The 19106-nt window shown below is 40.5% G+C and overlaps 1 protein-coding gene across 2 annotated transcripts in view; it reads right to left on the bottom strand.

Moving 5' to 3' along the window:
• The window catches only part of EDEM2 (ER degradation enhancing alpha-mannosidase like protein 2), a 46673-nt gene that overhangs the window by 22966 nt on the left and 4601 nt on the right, over positions 1 to 19106 (bottom strand). For both annotated transcript variants that reach the window (XM_082359863.1, XM_082359864.1), the window contains exons 2-5: positions 7243 to 7454; positions 5188 to 5328; positions 1717 to 1925; positions 1373 to 1483 (exon numbers count right to left, since the gene is read on the bottom strand). In XM_082359863.1, the coding sequence (XP_082215989.1) occupies positions 1373 to 1483; positions 1717 to 1823 (218 nt within the window). In that variant the 5' untranslated portion in view covers positions 1824 to 1925; positions 5188 to 5328; positions 7243 to 7454. The remainder of the gene's footprint in view (positions 1 to 1372; positions 1484 to 1716; positions 1926 to 5187; positions 5329 to 7242; positions 7455 to 19106) is intronic.

Here is a 19106-nt window from a genome sequence, read left to right as displayed (position 1 = left end):
AACAATGCAAAACTATGAGGTGGTCAAAAAGATTGTTATCAAGAGTTCTATGGGCTAAGGGGAAAACATTCAAATTATATAGTTAAATGAAAAAGACAAGGTACAGAATAGGCAGTGTCGTGTGTTGTATTCTAACTGCATTTTTCTAAAAGAGACATATAGACAGAAAGCAGATTAGTGGTTTTTTGGGCCAGTGGTGGTGGAGGGATTAACTATAAAGGGCCACCGGGGAACTTTCCAGTGTGACAGAAATGTTCTCTATCCTGTGATGGTGGTTACTACACACTTAAAATGTGTGCATTTTATATAAGTTACACCTTTAAAAGGTTATTTTAAAAGATACACATATACATACCTATATGATGGTATAAACCAAAAATATTTCTGGAAGGATACACAAGAAAGTTAACAGTGGTTGGAGTTCTAGGGTATGGGAGATATTTATTTTATTATATGATATTGTACTGCTTGAATTTGCCATTTACTTGTATTACTTTTTTCAACTAAAAAACGAAAACCAGCACAATTTGTGTTGAGCTTAATTTCTCCAGTCCCTAGCATATTCATTTGTAAAACAGAGATAACAGCAATTAACTCCTAGGGGTGTTAATTAAATGAGATGACACAAGTAAAATGCTTAGCACAGTGTTTAATCAAGGTTAGCTTCAGCTAAATGCAATGATTCTTCACTTACTCAGCAAGGAACAAGACAGAGAATTCCATCTCTCATAGATTTTTATTCTAGTGGAAGTGAGAAAGACTAACACATAAGTGAAAATGACAGTATCAGAGTGAGAAGTGCTACGAAGAAAATAAAAAGGGTGGTTTGTGAGAGTGACCTGTACGGGGTGGGTATTTAGGGGAACTGATGCTAAGGTGACAGTTTGAGCTGAGATCTTAAGAAGCAGCCAGGGATGTGAGGGTAATGGGGGAAGTGGGTTTCAGTTACACTAACAACAAAGGCTCTGAAATTCCATGTTTAGGAGAGTTACATCCCCTCCTAGGCCTGTTTGCCCACTTATAACATGAAGAGGTTGGGTCTTCTGACTTTTTGAAGCCCTTCCACATATCCTAAACCTCCAGAGATTTGCCCAAGTCCCAACAGCTGGTGTCTGTCACTGCTGTGGCCAGAGACCGGAGGTCCAGACCACCAGGCTAACCCAGCCTTTTTCCACTATGGGAATCCAACTTTCCAGGAGGCTGGGTGGATCCTGGTGGTGCTGGCCTGAAGTGGGGGGAACGCGACCCCACCCTGGCTAGGAGGTTTTTCTGGAACCGGTGAGATCATGAAGCCACCAGCTCCAGCATACCCGCCCGCCTAGGACCGGACTGCCAGACCCAGGCCGCCCCCTTGCTCCTCCGCTCGCACTACCTGCCCCAGGTGTCGTGCCCGTCACAGGTGAGAGGTCGCAGCTCGTCGTAGGGAAAGGCATTCTCCAGGTAGCTGTCGTAGGCGTGGTAGAACATGGCCTTGACTCGCTCCCTGGTGCGGGGTACGAGAAATAAGGCAGAGGGCCACCAAACGAAACCAGGCAGAGGAAAGGACAAGAATTAGGGCGGAAAATGGTAATCACCACCCGATTTCTGCGAGGTGCCCAGTGGCGGGGTCCGAGCAGGTCAGGGTGGGGGGTCTGGGATGGAGGATATAGGGAAGGGACCAGGTCTGGGATTCCCATTCCCCAACTATGGAAGGGCGGAGAGCCTGACCCCCTTCACCTGTAGTGGGCGGGGTCGGGCGCGGTGCCATCCGGGCCGGGCGCACCATGGTGCAGGGGCAGCAGCGCACACAGGAGGCCAAACGGGACGAGCAGCCGGAAAGGCATAGAGCGCGTGCCCTGTCAGCGCCGCCGCTGCAGCAGCAGCCGCAGCCACCCGCACATCCTGCGATTCTCTGCTGGTTCTTCCGGGAATTCGGAGCACTGCGCCTGCGGGCCGATGAATCATCCACTCACTTCCGGACTACAAGCCCCAGAATGCAATGGGCGGTGGAACCCAAGCAAAGAGCATTTTGGGATATGTAGTCTCCGAAGCGGAGATCAACGTGTCATAAAAGATAAAAAAAAAATAATAGGCTACTATTATTAATTAATGTTTTAGCAACAGCATTTTTAAAAGCTTTCTTAAATTTAATTATTTTTATTGAAGTATAGTTGATGTGCAATATTATATAAGATACAGGTGTACAGTATAGTCTATAAAGTTTATAACTCCATTTATAGTTATTATAAAATATTGGCTATATTCCCTGTGCTATACAGTATATCCTTGTAGCTTATTTGATACTTTATAGTTTGTACCTCTTAATCCCCTACACTTATGTTACCCCTCCCCCCTTCCCTCTCCCCACTGGTAACCACTAGTTTGTTCTCTATATCTGAGTCTGTTTCTTTTTTGTTACAGTCACTAGTTTATTGTTTGTTTTAGATACCACATATAAGTGATATCATACAGTATTTGTCTTTCTTTGTCTGACTTATTTCACTTAGCATAATGCCCTTCAAGTCCATCGAAGTTGTTGCAAATGGCAAAATTTTCATTCTTTTTTATGACTGAGTAGTATTCCACTGAATACATATACCACATCTTCTTTATCCAGTCATCTGTGATGGACACTTAGCTTGCTTCCATAACTTGGCAAATGTAAATAATACTGCTATGAACATTGGGGTGCATGTATCTTTTTGAATTACTGTTTTTGTTTTTTTCAGATATATACCCAGAAGTGGAATTGCTGGGTCATTTGGTAGTTGTATTTTTGGTTTTTTGAGAAACCTCCATACTGTTTTCACAGTGGTTGCACCAATTTACATTCCTACCAACAGTTTACAGAGGTTCCTTTTTTTCCACATCCTTGCCAACATTTGTTATCTGTGGTCTTTTTGATGATAGCCATTCCTTCAGGTGTGAGGGGATATCTCACTGTGGTTTTCATTTGCATTTCCCTGATGATTAGCATTGTTGAGCATCTTTCCATGTGCCTGTTGGCAATCTGCATGTCCTCTTTGGAGAAATGTCTATTCAGATCTTCTGCCCATTTTTTAACTGGGTTGTTTGGTTTTTTTGATATTGAGTTGTATGAGCTGTTTATATATTTTGGATATTAACTGCTTATTGGTCATATCATTGGCAAATATTTTCTTCCATTCAGTAGGTTGTCTTTTTGTTTTCTTGATGGTTTCCTTTGCTATGCAAAAGCTTTTAAGTTTGATTAAGTCCTATTTGTTTATTTTTGCTTTTATTTCCTTTGCTATAGGAGGCTGATCCAAAAAAATATTGCTGTGATTTATGTCAAAGAATGTTCTGCCTATGATTTATTCTAGGAGTGTTATGGTTTCAGGTCTTACATTTATGTTTTTAACCCATTTTGAGGTTTTTTTGGTATGTGGTATTAGAGAATGTTCTAATTTCATTCTTTTACATGTAAGTGTCCAGTTTTCCCAGCGCCACTTACTAAAGAAACTGCCTTTTCTCCATTGTATATTCTTGCCTCCTTTGTCATAGATTAATTGACCATAAGTGTGTGGGTTTATTTCTGGGCTCTCTATTCTGTTTCATGGATCTATGTCTCTGTTTTTATGCCAGTAGCATACTATTTTGATTACTGTAGCTTTGTAGTATTATCTGAAGTCAGAGCACATGATTCCTCCAGCTCTGTTCTTCTTTCTCAAGATTGTTTTGGTTACCCAGGGTCTTTTGTGTTTCCATACAATTTTTAAGATTATTTGCTCTCGTTCTGTGAAAATGCCATTGGTAGATTGATAGGGATTGCACTGAATCTATAGATTGCCTGGGGTAGTATAGCCATTTAAAAATATTAATTCTTCCAATTCAAGAACATAGTGTATCTTTCCATCTGTTTGTGACATCTTCAATTTCTTTCTTAGCAACAGCATTTTAAACGACTTGTGTACTAAGACTGTATGGGTACTTTAAATATATTATCTTTTTTTTAAAAAACACCTTATTAAGCATGAAGGCAGAGACCAGTGGGGCCTCAATATTTATTAGTGGATGTATTTAAAGATGGATGAAGAATGTTCAGCCTTGGGCTTCCCTGGTGGCACAGTGGTTGAGAATCTGCCTGCCAATGCAGGGGACACGGGTTCGAGCCCTGGTCTGGGAAGATCCCACATGCCACGGAGCGACTAGGCCCGTAAGCCACAATTACTGAGCCTGCGCGTCTGGAGCCTGTGCTCCGCAACAAGAGAGGCCGCGATAGTGAGAGGCCCGCGCACCGCGATGAAGAGTGGCCCCCGCTTGCCACAACTAGAAAAAGCCCTCGCACAGAAACGAAGACCCAACACAGCCATAAATAAATAAATAAATAAATAAATAAATAAATAAATAAATAAATAAATAAATAAATAAATAAATAAATAAATAAATAAATAAATAAATAAATATTAAAAAGAATGTTCAGCCTTTATCATAATTAGAATTTTATTGAGTTTCCCAAACGAGTTCCTTGTTAATCATGTAAGATACAACTTACTCCCAAAGCTGCTACTCTCAAGATTTTCAGAAATCCCTTCAGTTCTAGGAATTCATGAAATCGACATTCCTTTCCTCCCATTTGGGACATGGTCACATCATCATGGTCTCTTCAGTCTCCGTCCCAATGCAGAAGCTACCCCCTCCCAATCCCCTGGACCATCCTCAGCCCTGCATCTCAGGGCTGCAGCCCTGTAGGTTACCCCATGTGAGAATGAAGACCTGGGACACTATAGCTTTGAGAAGGTTGTGACCCATTTTTCCATTTTCCTTCTTGCAAGTTCCCAGAGTTTTGTCAGCCCTTTGGACCATAGCAACACACAGGCCTTTGGGCAGTGTGATGTGCAGTAGAATCAACCCTAGATTTGAAGTGTGACCAGGACTTCAATCCCAACTTTATCACTTAAAGCCTCTATATGTGACCCTAGGCAGGGCCCTCCCCTTCTGTGAGCCCAGCTTCTTCATACGTAAAATGAGGAATTTGAACAAATGGATCTCTGAGGTCCTTTTAACCTGAGCTTTCTGTGATGCTAGGATTGGCCATCCTCTTCTCTTTGCTAAAAAATGGCAGCTCAGTTCCTTGAGCTGCAGTGAAGGCATGATTGGTCTCCTTTGGTCCAAAGTCCTTGAAAATATCCCTCAGATATATATCCCAAAATTTCGCCAGTAGATACAAGAATTAAAACCTTGACTTACCCCAGAGATCTTGAGGTAGTACAGTACAGAAGTTAAAAGTGTGGGCTTTAGATTTGAGCAGACCTGAGTTGGAATACTAGCTCCATCACCTGTTAGGAGTGTGGCCCCACCAGCTTTTCTTCTGAGCCTCATTTTACTCATCTGTAAAATAGGAATAATATTAGTATTATATTCACGTAATAGGATTATGAGGGTTCAGTGAGCTACTGCATATAAAGTGCTTGTCACAATGCCTTTCAGAAGAAACAAACAAAAGATATTAGGATGCTTTTGGAAACTCTTCTTGGAAGTGCCAGATGGAAGGGAAAGGAGATGACAGTAAACTGAGACTTGGATAACAACACAGGGGCATGGTGTTAGTTTTCTGCGACTATGGTAACAAATTATAATTACCACAAACTTGGTGGTTTAAAGCAACAGAAATGTATTCTCTCACAGTTCTGGAGGCCAGAAGTCTGAAATTAGTTTCACTGGGCCAAAATCAAGATATTGGCAGGCCCGGAGCCTCTAGGGAAGAATCTGCTCCTTGCCTCTCCAGCTTCCCAGGGAAAAGAGAATGTTACTGACATTCCTTGGCCTGTGGCCATGTCACTCCAATCTCTGCTTCCGTGTTGACATCACCTCCTCCTCTGTGGATTAGTATCGTATCTCCCTCTGCCTCTCTAAGGACACTTGTGACTGCATTTGGGCCCTACCTAGATAATACAGGATAATCTCCCATCTCAAGATCCTTAACTTGATCACATCGGCAAAGACCCTTTTTCCAAACAGGGTACACTTAAAGATTCCAGGGACTAGGACCTAATTGTCTTTAGGGGGCCATTTTTTTTAGCCTAGCATAGGTACTAAGCATTTTTCAGGTCTGGGCCCTTCCATGCTATGAAACTCAGCCAGGCCTAAGTGCCCTTCTCTACGTAAGTCCTGTCACTTATCTTCTTGCCTCCGTTCAAAACTCTCATGTGGATTAAATGTTTGCAGGGAGAGTGGGGCCAGGTTGCCTGGATTTGGTAATTATGGGTCTCTTTTGATGAGCAAGATTGAAATACTCATAATTTTTCTTTGTTTTCTTTTTCTAGCTTGATAAAAAATGTGCATTTCCACATTGTCACAGAGCAAATACAATCATGACTTATATTTTCACAATTTATAAAGTTGATTTCATGGTTTTTCATGAGAAAAAACTCTCTTTTTCTTTTTTTAAACCTTTTGGAATGTATTAGGTCTCTTCCTTCCTGGCTTTACCTCTCACTCTGTGATTATCATATTAGATTCTAAAAGGTTGTGGTCCATCAGAGAAATGTCAATCTTGAATATTTACTCATGAAGACTCAGAGTAACCTTAATTTCCTGATTCAAAATCTGGAAATTGACAATGCTACAAAGGATGTCTGAGGATTAAATGGGATAGTGTGAAAATTCTAGCACAGTGACTAGAATGTATTAATTTCTTAATAAATATTCTCGGGCTTCCCTGGTGGCACAGTGGTTAAGAATCCGCCTGCCAATGCAGGGGACACGGGTTCGAGCCCTGGTCCGGGAAGATCCCACATGCCGCAGAGCAACTAAGCCCGTGAGCCACAACTACTGAGCCTGCGCTCTAGAGCCCGCGAGCCACAACTACTGAGGCCCGTGCACCTAGAGCCCATGCTCCACAACAAGAGAAGCCACCACAATGAGAAGACCGCGCATCGCAACGAAGAACAGCCCCCGTTTGCTGCAACTAGAGAAAGCCCGCAGGCAGCAACGAAGACCCAACGCAGCCATAAATAAATAAATAAATAAATAAATCTATTTTAAAAAAATAAAATAAAATAAAAAAATATTCTCTTCCTTGTGTCCCATTCCTTTTTTTTTTAAATTCGGGGTATGTTAATTAGTTCCATTTATTGAGCATCTGTTCCTAATAATCCCAGCTGTTATAGGCAATAATTTCTGCCCTCAAGAACTTGAAGCACAGTGCTGGGTATACAACGAAGATTACAAGTCAAGCCACAGACCTTTCCCTTGAAGTGCCTGAAATTTTGATAGAAAGGAAAGACATCTTTTGGAGAATACCTGGAATCACAGAGTGTTCAAGTTTTCCTGTGCGTGTTTGGAGGATGGACAGAGTGTATTAATACCCCAGGTCAGTATTCTTGAACTCTGTGTCGAGTGGAGCAAGCCGTGGACTCGTGGTCAGAAGTCCTTCGTTCTATTACTGGTTTAGTCATTGTCTCTGTGTGATCTTGGGCAAGTCACTTTCCCTTTTAGGGATTCAGTTTCCAAATCTGGAAAATGAGAGAATGAGACTACTTCTCAGTACAAGGAAAACGTTAACAGATTCATAGAGTTATTGCAAAAAAAATCAAGAAGCAGAATTCAATACACATTAACTGCAGAAATTTTCCCCCAGAAACAATCATGAAGCAGAATAAAACTGTAGGATGACACTCCAAATAAAATTTGATTATTTCCCAACTGAATAATAATAATAATAATAATAAAGAAGAGGAGAAGGAGATGGGAGGAGGAGGAGAAGGGGAAGGCCAAAATGTATTAATAATAGCAAGAATTTATATAGCATTTACTATGTCCCGGGCTCTGTTCTTGGGACATTAGTCCTCACCACGATCCTCTGAGACAATACTATTATTATTACCATTTTAAAGATTTTTAAAATTGAGACACAGATTTTAAAAATTGAAGAGAGGTTTAGTAATAATCAACGTCTCACACTGAATAAGTTGTAGAGCCAAGATTCAGACCTAGTCTATATTCTACTACATTGATGAAATTAATGACAATTGTATAAATAAAAGTCCAAAACAGAATTAAAACATGGGGATCTGATTGACTTCGGCAGTATCCTCTAACTTTAGCTTCATGTGATTCTACATTCACCATTCCCTTCCTTTTTGCTGGAAAGTCAGAATAAAAGGTTCAATTCCCTGAAGCTGGAAGCCCAGGCATTTTAGTTCTCCTTTGACCCAGTACTCTTAACTACTTTTAGCAGGGAAGTATCTGGAAATTCCTTTTCTAGCATCTGGAGATCGTGTGGTTCAAGCAGATTCTCTCAACTCCCAGAGCAGAGCTTGCATACTACATACTTTTGGACTGCCAAGAGATAGCTAGTTTGTTCCTGGGAAATTTCCCATCTGTTGCTTTGTAGAAATGCTCGAATTTTCCCTGTCCCCAGTATATACAAAATTTAGAGCACATCGGAGCCCTAGAACACGTTTTTAATGCTCATATTCCATGTAAACATTCTCTAGGCTAAATCTGCCTAGAGAAACTTAGTCATCCTGGTTGTATTTAGGCAAAAGTACAAAATCAAGAAATGACCACAGATGGTCTCATAGTCTGGTTAGTCCCAGGCCCTGAGCCAGATTATAATCTTTGAGATCTCAAGCCTTGAAAATGGTATCCATCCCTCATATGCAATTCAAAACAAAAATAATCTTATACTATAAAATAAAGGGAGGTGATAGCCAAAAGATGGAAGCAATGCAAGCATCCATCAATGGATAACTGGATAAATAAAATGTGATATAAATACAATGGAATATTATTCAGTGTTAAACAGGAAGGAAATTCTGACACGTGGTACAACTTGGATGAACCTTGAGGACATGATGCTAAGTGAAATAAGCCAGCCACAAGAGAACAAATGTTGTATGACACCATTTATATGAGGTACCTAGAGTAGTCAAATGCATAGAGACAGAAAGTAGAGGGTGGTTGCCAGGGGCTGGGGGAAGGGCAATGTGTTGCTGTTTAATAGGTACAGAGTTTCAGTTTTGCAAGATGAAAAGAGTTCTGCAGATGGATGGTGGTGATCGTTGCACAACAATGTGACTGTACTTAATGCCATTGAACTGTACATTTAAAATGGTTAGGATGGTAAATTTTATGTTATATGTATTTTACCACAATTTTCTAAATTGAAAAAAAATAAATGGATAGTGGTCCCCAAAATTTCTGATTTTTTTCCATGGTGCCTACTTCACTGCCTTTTTGGAAATATCCAGTTATTTCAAAAATATATATATATGTTCTTACGGAGGGGAGGGATATGTGCCTGCTTTGCTGATGCCAAAGCAGATAATTCTTCTGCCTATTTAATGAGACAGAATTAGCATTGCAACACCCCAGGCTGAAGGAAGGAAGAGCATAGGATCCTGCAGGGTTCCCCACTCAGTCTACCAGCTCTGTAGGTCCCAACTCTGACACTGGGGAGAAGGAAAAAAGCCTAACAGAATGAAAATGCTTTCAGCAAATATTTATTGAGAGCCTTATAATAATAACAGTATCTACTAAACTAAACTTACCAGTGTTAAGAAAAACTATCTAAAACATGTTACTAAAGTAAAAAGATGATTATGTGACCTTTTGATGTCACACTAAAGCATTGATCAGCAAGTCTACTTAAGAGTCATCTGCCTCTGAAGAGAAATTTAACATTATTTGCACAACTGATTAGGGCCCAGACATTTCACAGTTCTGTTAAGTAATAGGACGTGATGATTTCCTTTTCTGTCTAGTAGAGAAGATAATCCTTAAGGTTATGGTTTTATTACCCTGTAGGACCTTAATCCATTTGTATATAATTTAGCAATATCATTTCAATATTTTTCTTTTTCAGTGACTATAAAACCCCCAGTTTTCGGGGGCGAGGGGGTGGCCGTGGTGGGATGAACTGGGAGATTGGGATTGACATGTATACAGTAATATGTATAAAATAGATAACTAATAAGAACCTGCTGTATAAAAAAATTAATTAAATTAAATTTTTAAAAAACCCAGTTTTTATATTCTATTTTGAACTGGCTTTGTCATCCTGTTAGCCCCCTTATTAATGAGTTAAATGAAATTCTGACCCATGCTCACTGTTTGTATGAGAATTATGTTTTTAACATGCTGAGAATTAGCCTTTACACTAAGTGTCAGATCCTAGGTTAAGCAATTCACAGACCCATGATACCCCTTTGAGGTAGTTTCTATTTTTATTCCCATTTTCCAGATGAGAAAGCTGATGCACAATAAAAGATTAAACAATTTTCTAAGGGCCAATTATGTGCCAGGCATTTTGCTGGTCACAATTTTCTCTCCTTCCCTAGATGTTCTATTTATTTGTTCATTCATCCAATAAATATCTATTGAGCACTTACCATGTGCCAGGTATTCTACTAGCCTTGTGTTACAGAAACGTTAAAACCCATTCCCTGCCCTCTTACAGCTTTTGGTATGAAGGAGAGATGCTTAAACAGACAATTATCATGGAAAGAAGTTAGCTGTGATGAGGGGAGAGGGCTATGGTAGAACAGAGGGAATATCCAACACAGATTTGCGTGACATCAGGGAAGGCTTCCTGGAGTAAGAGACACCTACTCTAATAGGTTTTAGGTGCGCCAAAAAGGGGGTGAGAATTATCTGAAGATAAAGTCTCCATTCCTTAGTGTAGTATGACAGACTCTTCATCGGACTCCTGCTTACCTCTTTACATCACTTTGCCCTCCCTGCTGCCCACCTATTCCGTTTTGGCCACACTTAAGTACTACTAATTTCTCAAGCATGTTATATTCTTTCTCCTCTCATATTATATTCTTTTGCACCTTCTTCTCCCTCTATCTGAAACAACTCTTCCCCACACCTTCGGCCCTTCCCCCACTGCCATCCCTCATTTGCCCTGCAGGACCACCTTAGGCATCACCTCCTCCAAGAAGCCTTCTCTGACCCCCAGGCTAAGTTAGAGGACTCTACTCTCATAAGCTCGATCCCCATCATGCTCCCCAACTCCAGTCCTCCACCTCCTTGGCCCTCTCTCTTAACACTTACCACACTGTATTATCACTGTCTGCCTATACGTCTCTCTCCCCTGCTTGATTGGCTGCTTCCTGAGGAGGGATCTTGTCTGCTTCAGGTCCTAGTACACAGTAAGTGCTCAATAAATGCCCACTGAATGAATGAAGCAGCCTATGAACAGCTTTAGAGGAAATAAAGGAAGATGAGATGGCTCTCAGAAGTCCTTGGAAATAGGGAGTTCCCTGGCGGTCCAGTGGCTAGGACTCTGCATTTTCACTGCTGTGGCCCAGGTTCAATCCCTGGTTGGGGAACTAAGATCCTGCAAGCTGACCTCACATGGCACGACCAAAAAAAAAAAAAGAGGCTCCTCTTGGAAATCAATTGTGAGCAGTTCAGAGTAAGAGAAGCATAGAGTGTAGTGGCAATTGCTATGGACTAAGATAGCAAAAATACTACGTGCCCGGATCTGCACTAAGTGGTTCACTTATATCATTTCATTCTCACCACAACTCTATGAGACAGGTATTATTATTCTCCCTATTTAACTGATGGGCTCAGGGAGGCCAGGTGGCATGCCCTATATCCCACAGCTAGCAAGTGGCCAAGCTGAGATGTGAGCCCAGGCAGCTTTACCCCAGAGCCCATGGCCTCAGCCTTGGTGTTACACTCAATACCACCTCTGCTCTGGGTCCTGGGAGGAGGAAGCAGGCTGAGAAGAGAGCACAAAGATGCTCTCCAGGGGTTTATAGTCCAGGAGAGAAGACAAGGGGATAGAAGGTGACAATATAGCTACAATGAAGCTACCAGGGGAGGCAATGTTCCATTGGTTTTGTGAGTAGAGTGAGAAGTCAAATATAGCTGGGGGCATCCTGGAAGGCTTTCAGAAGGAAGTGGTATCCCAGCAGGGCTTTGAAGGAATGGAGAGGACATGGAGAAGTCTAGAGAAAAACAGCAGAAGAGTAAAATGTATGTAACAAGGAAAATACCTCATGAAGAATTGTCTTCAACAGCGCAAGGTTAGTTTAACACTAGAAACAATGCATTTGCCACATTAACAAATTAAAGATGGAAAATCATATGATCATTTCATTAGATGATGATAAAGGATTTGAAAAACTCAAAACATTTATGATAAAAACTCAGCAAACTGGGAATAAAAATAATCATCCTAAAAAAAAAAAAGAATCTTCCTTACTCCAATAAAGGGTATCTGGTTTTTTTTTCAATATAGCAAACATCATAAAAGCTTTCCTTTTTAAGCCAGGAAAATGAAAAGAATACTCACTTATATTTTCTATCATTTCTGTTCAACATTGTACTAGAGATCAGAGCCAGAACAATAAGTTAAGAAAAAGAAACTGTATAAAAACTAGAAAGGAAGGAATAAAACTATCACTATCTACTAATGATGTGACTATGCATATAGAAAATCGAAAGAATCTACAAATAATTATTGAAATAAATAAAATAGTTAAGGTTTCTAGATACAAAATCAATGCAATAAAATTATCAGTATTTCTATATACCAGCAATAAACAGAACATGAAATTTCTTGTTATTACCATTGTCAATAACATTTTAAAATATGAAGGACCTAGGGAAAAAAATCTAACAAAGGATGGGTAAGATGTCTAGAGAGAAACTCACGTAACTCTGGGAGACACCAAAGGAGATAGAAATAAATGAACAGATATACTTTATCATGCGCTGGACAATTCAATACTGTGAAGATGTCAGTTTTCGCCAAAGCCATTAACACATTAAATGCAATACCAACTAAAATCCCAAAAACTTGACAAAATGATTCTAAAATTTATGTATAGAAATTCAAGATTCGAAAATAGCCAAGACATGGGAATTCCCTGGTTGCCCAATGGTTAGGACTCCGTGCTTTCACTGCCGAGGGCCCAGATTTAATCCCTGGTCAGGGAACTAGGATTCTGCAGGCTGTGTGGTGTGGCAAAAAAAAAAAAAAAAAAAAGCCAAGACACTCTTGAAGAACAAGGTGGGAAGACTTGATCTGCAAGAAATGAAGATGTATTATAAGGCTATACTGATTGAGAGACTGTGACATTGGTGCAGGGAGAGAAGAATAGGCCACTGAAACAAAAGAAACACATTTACTATAAGTCAGAGATGTCACTGCAGATCAGTAAGGAAGGGCAGACTTTCAAGAAGTGGTGCTGGGACAATGGGCTATCCACATAAGGGAAACTAATCTTTTCTTTTTTTTTAAATTTAATTTATTTATTTTTATATAGCAGGTTCTTATTAGTTATCTATTTATACACATTAGTGTATATATGTCAATCCCAATCTCCCAATTCATCCCAACACCACCACCCCCCCACTTTCACCCCTTGGTGTCCAAACATTTGTTCTCTACATCTGTGTCTCTATTTCTGCCCTGCAAACCAGTTCATCTGTACCATTCTTCTAGATTCCACATATATGCGTTAATATACGATATTTGTTTTTCTCTTTCTGACTTACTTCACTCTGTATGACAGTCTCTAGGTCCATCCACGTCTCTACAAATGACCCAATTTCATTCCTTTTTATGGCTGAGTAATATTCCATTGTATATATATACCACATATTCTTTATCCATTCGCCTGTCGATGGACATTTAGGTTGCTTCCATGACCTGGCTATTGTAAATAGTGCTGCAATGAACATTAGGGTGCATGTGTCTTTTTTGAATTATGGATTTATCTGTGTATATGCCCAGTAGTGGGATTGCTGGGTCATATGGTAATTCTATTTTTAGTTTTTTGAGGAACCTCCACACTTTTCTCCATAGTGGCTGCATCAATTTACATTCCCACCAACAGTGCAAGAGGGTTCCCTTTTCTCCACATCCCCTCCAGCATTTGTTGTTTGCAGATTTTCTGATGATGCCCATTCTAACTGGTGTGAGGTGATACCTCATTGTAGTTTTGATTTTCATTTCTCTAATAACTAGTGATGTTGAGCAGCTTTTCATGTGCTTCTTGGCCATCTGTATGTCTTCTTTGGAGAGATGTCTATTTAGGTCTTCTGCCCATTTTTGGATTGGGTCATTTGTTTCTTTAATATTGAGCTGCATGAGCTGTTTATATATTTTGGAGATTAACCCTTTGTCTGTTGATTAGTTCACAAATATTTTCTCCCATTCTGAGGGTTGTCTTTTCATCTTGTTTATGGTTTCCTTTGCTCTGCAAAAGCTTTTAAGTTTCATTAGGTCCCATTTGTTTACTTTTGGTTTTATTTCCATTACTCTAGGAGGTGGGTCAAAAAAGATCTTGCTGTGATTTATGTCAAAGAGTGTTCTTCCTATGTTTTCCTCTAAGAGTTTTATAGTGCCCGGTCTTACACTTAGGTCTTTAAACCATTTGGGGTTTATTTTTGTGTATGGTGTTAGGGAGTGTTCTAATTTCATTCTTTTACATGTAGCTGTCCAGTTTTCCCAGCACCACTTATTGAAGAGACTTTTCTCCATTGTATATCCTTGCCTCCTTTGTCATAGATTAGTTGACCAAAGGTGTATGGGTTTATCTCTGGGCTTTCTATCCTGTTCCACTGATCTATATTTCTGTTTTTGTGCCAGTACCATATTGTCTTGATTACTGTAGCTTTGTAGTATAGTCTGAAGTCAGGGAGTCTGATTCCTCCAGCTCCATTTTTTTTCCCTCAAGATTGCTTTGGCTTGGGCTTCCCTGGTGGCGCAATGGTTGAGAATCTGCCTGCCAATTCAGTGCACATGGGTTTGATCCCTGGTCTGGGAAGATCCCACATGCCGCGGAGCAACTAAGCCCGTGCGCCACAACTACAGAGGCTGCATGCCGCAACTACTGAAGCCCACGCACCTAGAGCCCCTGCTCTGCAACAAGAGAAGCCACCACAATGAGAAGCCCGTGCACCGCAACGAAGAGTAGACTCCGCTCACCGCAACTAGAGAAAGCCCGCACGCAGCAACAAAGACCCAATCCAGCCAAAAATAAATAAATTAAAAAAAAAAAAAGATTGCTTTGGCTATTCAGGGTCTTTTGTGTCTCCATACAAATTTTAAGATTTTTTTGTTCTAGCTCTGTAAAAACTGCCATTGGTAATTTGATAGGGGTTGAACTGAATATATAGATTGCTTTGGGTAATACAGTCATTTTCACAATATTGATTCTTCCAATCCAAGAACATGGTATATCTCTCCATTTGTTTGTGTCATCTTTGATTTCTTTCATCAGTGTTTTATAGTTTTCTGAGTATAGGTCTTTTACCTCCTTAGGTAGGTTTATTCCTAGGTATTTTATTCTTTTTGTTGCAGTAGTGAATGGGGGTTTCCTTAATTTCTCTTTCTGATCTTTTGTTGTTAGCGTATAGGAATGCAAGAGATTTCTGTGCATTAATTTTGTATCCTGCAACTTTACCAAATTCATTGATTAGCTCTAGTAGTTTTCTGGTGGCATCTTTAGGATTGTCTATGTATGGTATCATGTCAGCTGCAAACAGTGACAGTTTTACTTCTTCTTTTCCAATTTGTATTCCTTTTATTTCTTTTTCTTCCCTGATTGCCACGGCTAGGACTTCCAAAACTATGCTGAATAATAGTGGTGAGAGTGGACATCTTTGTCTTGTTCCTAATCTTAGAGGAAATGCTTTCAGTTTTTCACCATTGAGAATGATGTTTGCTGTGGGTTTGTCGTATATGGCCTTTATTATGTTGAGGTAGAAGGAAACTAATCTTGACCTCTATTTCCCACCATACACCTAAAGGTGAAAGACAAAAGTATAAAGCTTTTGAAAATAAATAGGAGAATATCTTCGTGATCCCAGAGTAGGGAAGGATTTCTCGAACAAGGCACAAATAGCATGAACTAACAGAAAAGACGATAAAGTTGACCATCTTAAAATTAGGAATTTCTGTTTATCTAAAGATAAGATAAAGAAAGTGAAAAGATAACATTTGTGTGCTCTGTGTTCAGGAAACCAGAAGGAGCAGGTTTGGCTGAGACTGGAATACGTGGAAAGATAAGGCTGGAAAGATAAGCAGGTACCAAGCCAGGAATGCCAGGCTCCCACCACTTGCTAGGCAGGCAGGAGCCGGAATCATCCTACTTTAGGGGCTTCTTTTCGTGTTTCCTAAGTTGGGGTGTGTGAGTGTGTACAGGGGGAAATCTTGAGGAAGATTCATATTTATTCCTTTGCCTCTCCTTCAGGAAATCCTACTTAATGTCTGCCCTCCATTCTTCCTGTTGCAGTTCTGTTTGCTGCCCCCAAAGCCAAGTTCCTTTCTTATCTCTCCCACCTACTGAATACGTACTGTGTTCTGGCACTTTGTATGAGTCATCTCATTTACTCTTTTAGGATGGCCTGATAGTTAAGAAAACATATTTGGGATACAACTCACTTGGATTTGAGATCTGTCTTTACTAGTTGGGTGTCTTCCAGCAGGTCAAGTCACTGTTCTATGCCTCTGTGTCCTCAACTGTAAAACGGGAGTAATGGCTATGTCTTCCTACTTTTCATAGGACACTAGTGAGAATAAAACACAAGTACTCTGCTGACTTAATACCATGCTTAGCACATTGTAAGCTCTCAATACATGTTATTGTTATTATTTCACATCCTAAGGGGGAGGTGATCTCTGAAGGGACCACACTCTGCTGTTATCTGTTGTTATCTGAGTTGGGCCTGGTTGCTTCAACTGCCTCTCTTCAGTAGCTAACAGGGAGGGAGAGGGCTGGTCCTGTGAAGTCCCGCAGGGCCCTCTGCCAGTCCCCAGCTCAGCCCAGTTCCTACAGCCCTGGCAGGGCCTCTCCTCACCTACTGGGGCTGCACCGGCACTGACCCCTGCTCAGCTTCCTGTCTCCCTTATCTACCCCCCACACGTGCGCTCTGCAGTGGGAAATGCTACCACATGCTTCCTTTACTCAACAGGACCCTCATTCTTTAGGCCGCAGTCAAATCCCAGCAGCTGGCTCTGTGCCCACTCTGCTCACTGGTTTTCTGCCCCTCAGCCACCCAGGCCAGATGCAGCAGAGGCTCTGCCTCCAACCCTCACCCCTGGCTTTAGAAAGGGAATGGGGACGCCCCTTAAGCTGCCCCCACTTACCAGCTTCCCCAGCCCCAATACTCTCTTTGTTCTCCCTGTACCCAACCCCATACATCCATCCTCTTTGAGTTCCAATCTCTGCTCTGAACTTCTCAACTCTGTGACCTTGGGCAAGTTAATTACACTTTCTGTCCTTTAATTATCCAATCTGTCACATGGAGACAAGATAGCCTGGTGCTATCTGCCCCAGAGGAAGCCATAAAGGTCTAGCACTTAGTATAAATTTTTGGCACATTTTATATTATACATAACATAAATATTCAAGCATGTTGGAAGTATGTGTTCAAAAATATACTGATGGAGAGTTATCTCCTCAAATTTTTGAGATACTATGTGGTGGTTAAATTCACAAACTTTGGCATCAGAGAGATGTGGGTTCAGATTATAGCTTTTGCTATATGACCTTAGGTAAGTCACTTACCCTCTCAAAGCCCCAGTTTCTTTATTAGTAAAATGATGTTAATGAAACCCACCTGGTAGGGCTGGCATATGAATAATGTGAGATTATTTATGTAAAGAGATTATTTGTGTAATAATAATAAAAGATTATTTGTGTAAAGAGCTTAACACTGTTCCTAGCCACGATAAATGTTACCTATAATAATTGTTGTCTCTGCTATTTAATTTTCAGGGCACTGGTGTGTGAGGAGGGTGCTTGGGAAATAGCTGTTGCTGCTGCCACTTCTGTCCATGACAGATCTTAGCTTGGTGGGAAAGATCTCTCTGTAATTAGCTCTGTGCATATTGGTGTGGATCCACTTTAACTCCAGTGACCCAGGCCCTATCTGCTTAGATCAAAGACTCACAGCCCTCAATTCCAAATTGGTTCAATCATATGCTTTATTACCCTCCATCCCAAAGTACCCTTCTAAGCCCCCAAGGGAGAAAAAAGGCAAAGCAAAAATGCACAAACTCACTAGGAATCAGATAAAGCAAAGTAAAACCAAAACAAAGTGCCACTTTACACCCAACCATCTGACATCAATGGCTAGCAAGGAGGTAGAGCTAGGGAACTCTCACGCACTGCTGGGGTATAAATTGGCCCAACCTTTTTGTAAATCAGTTTGGCAATATCTAGCAAAATTGAAGGTATGCATATACCCTATGACTCAGCAATGCTACCCTCAGGTTTGCACCTACAAAAACTCTCCCACCCACGCACAAAAAAATGTTTATAAGAACATTCATACCAGCACTGTTTATAACAGCAAAAACCTGGAAAAAAGACTGTAATGTCTAACAACAGGAGAATGGATAAATAAATTGTGATATAGTCATAAGATGGCATATTACAGAGCAGTGGAAATTAATGGACCTACACAGGGCAACATGAATGAATCATTAATATGTCAGGTAAAAAAAGTAAACTGCAGAGAAATATGAGCACGTCAACACTATTTCTATAAAGCTCAACTTATGCAAAATACCACTATATATTACTTAAGGATATATGCATATGTTGTGTAAGTATACAGAAATGTAAGGATATAAAAAATAGCAAATTCTGATTAGTGGTTACTTTGGTGGTGGGGCACGGGGGAGAGAGATGCAGTTGGGTAGGAGTACAGAGGGGGCTGCAATTATATTGGTAATATTTTATTTCTTATGCTGAGTAGTGGGGGCTTGTATGTTAGTAATAAAATTCAAGCGTGAATTAATTCTTCAAATATGAATTATTTCATAATATTTTTTTACAAAAGGCAAGACAATATAATTGGCAGTGATTTAAGTCATTTTGCTTTTCCTGAGTCCCAGTCCAGGAAAACAAGGCCCCCATTCTTCTTCTAACTAGACCACTTTGATGAGCTGGAAAAAACTTTGTTATTTCTATGCTGGTTTATAACAACTGAGAGGTGAGTATGGACGCTCTTGCATATTTTCAGCTCAGAGACTGGGAGTCTAGTATGTGCCTAGGGTTTGCCCCAGTTCTACTACGACATCTACTCTCCCTCCAAGAAACAGTATATAAAATAAAAAGTTAAAGTCCCCCCTCAGCCCTTTATCTAATCCCATTCCCCAGAGGTAATCTCTACTGACGGTACCCTTC

Source organism: Balaenoptera borealis, assembly GCF_965194805.1.
Source record: "Balaenoptera borealis genome assembly, chromosome: 16".
Classification (NCBI taxonomy): domain Eukaryota; kingdom Metazoa; phylum Chordata; class Mammalia; order Artiodactyla; family Balaenopteridae; genus Balaenoptera; species Balaenoptera borealis.
Note: the sequence above shows the minus strand (reverse complement) of the source record. Positions and strands in the feature narration are given on the sequence as shown.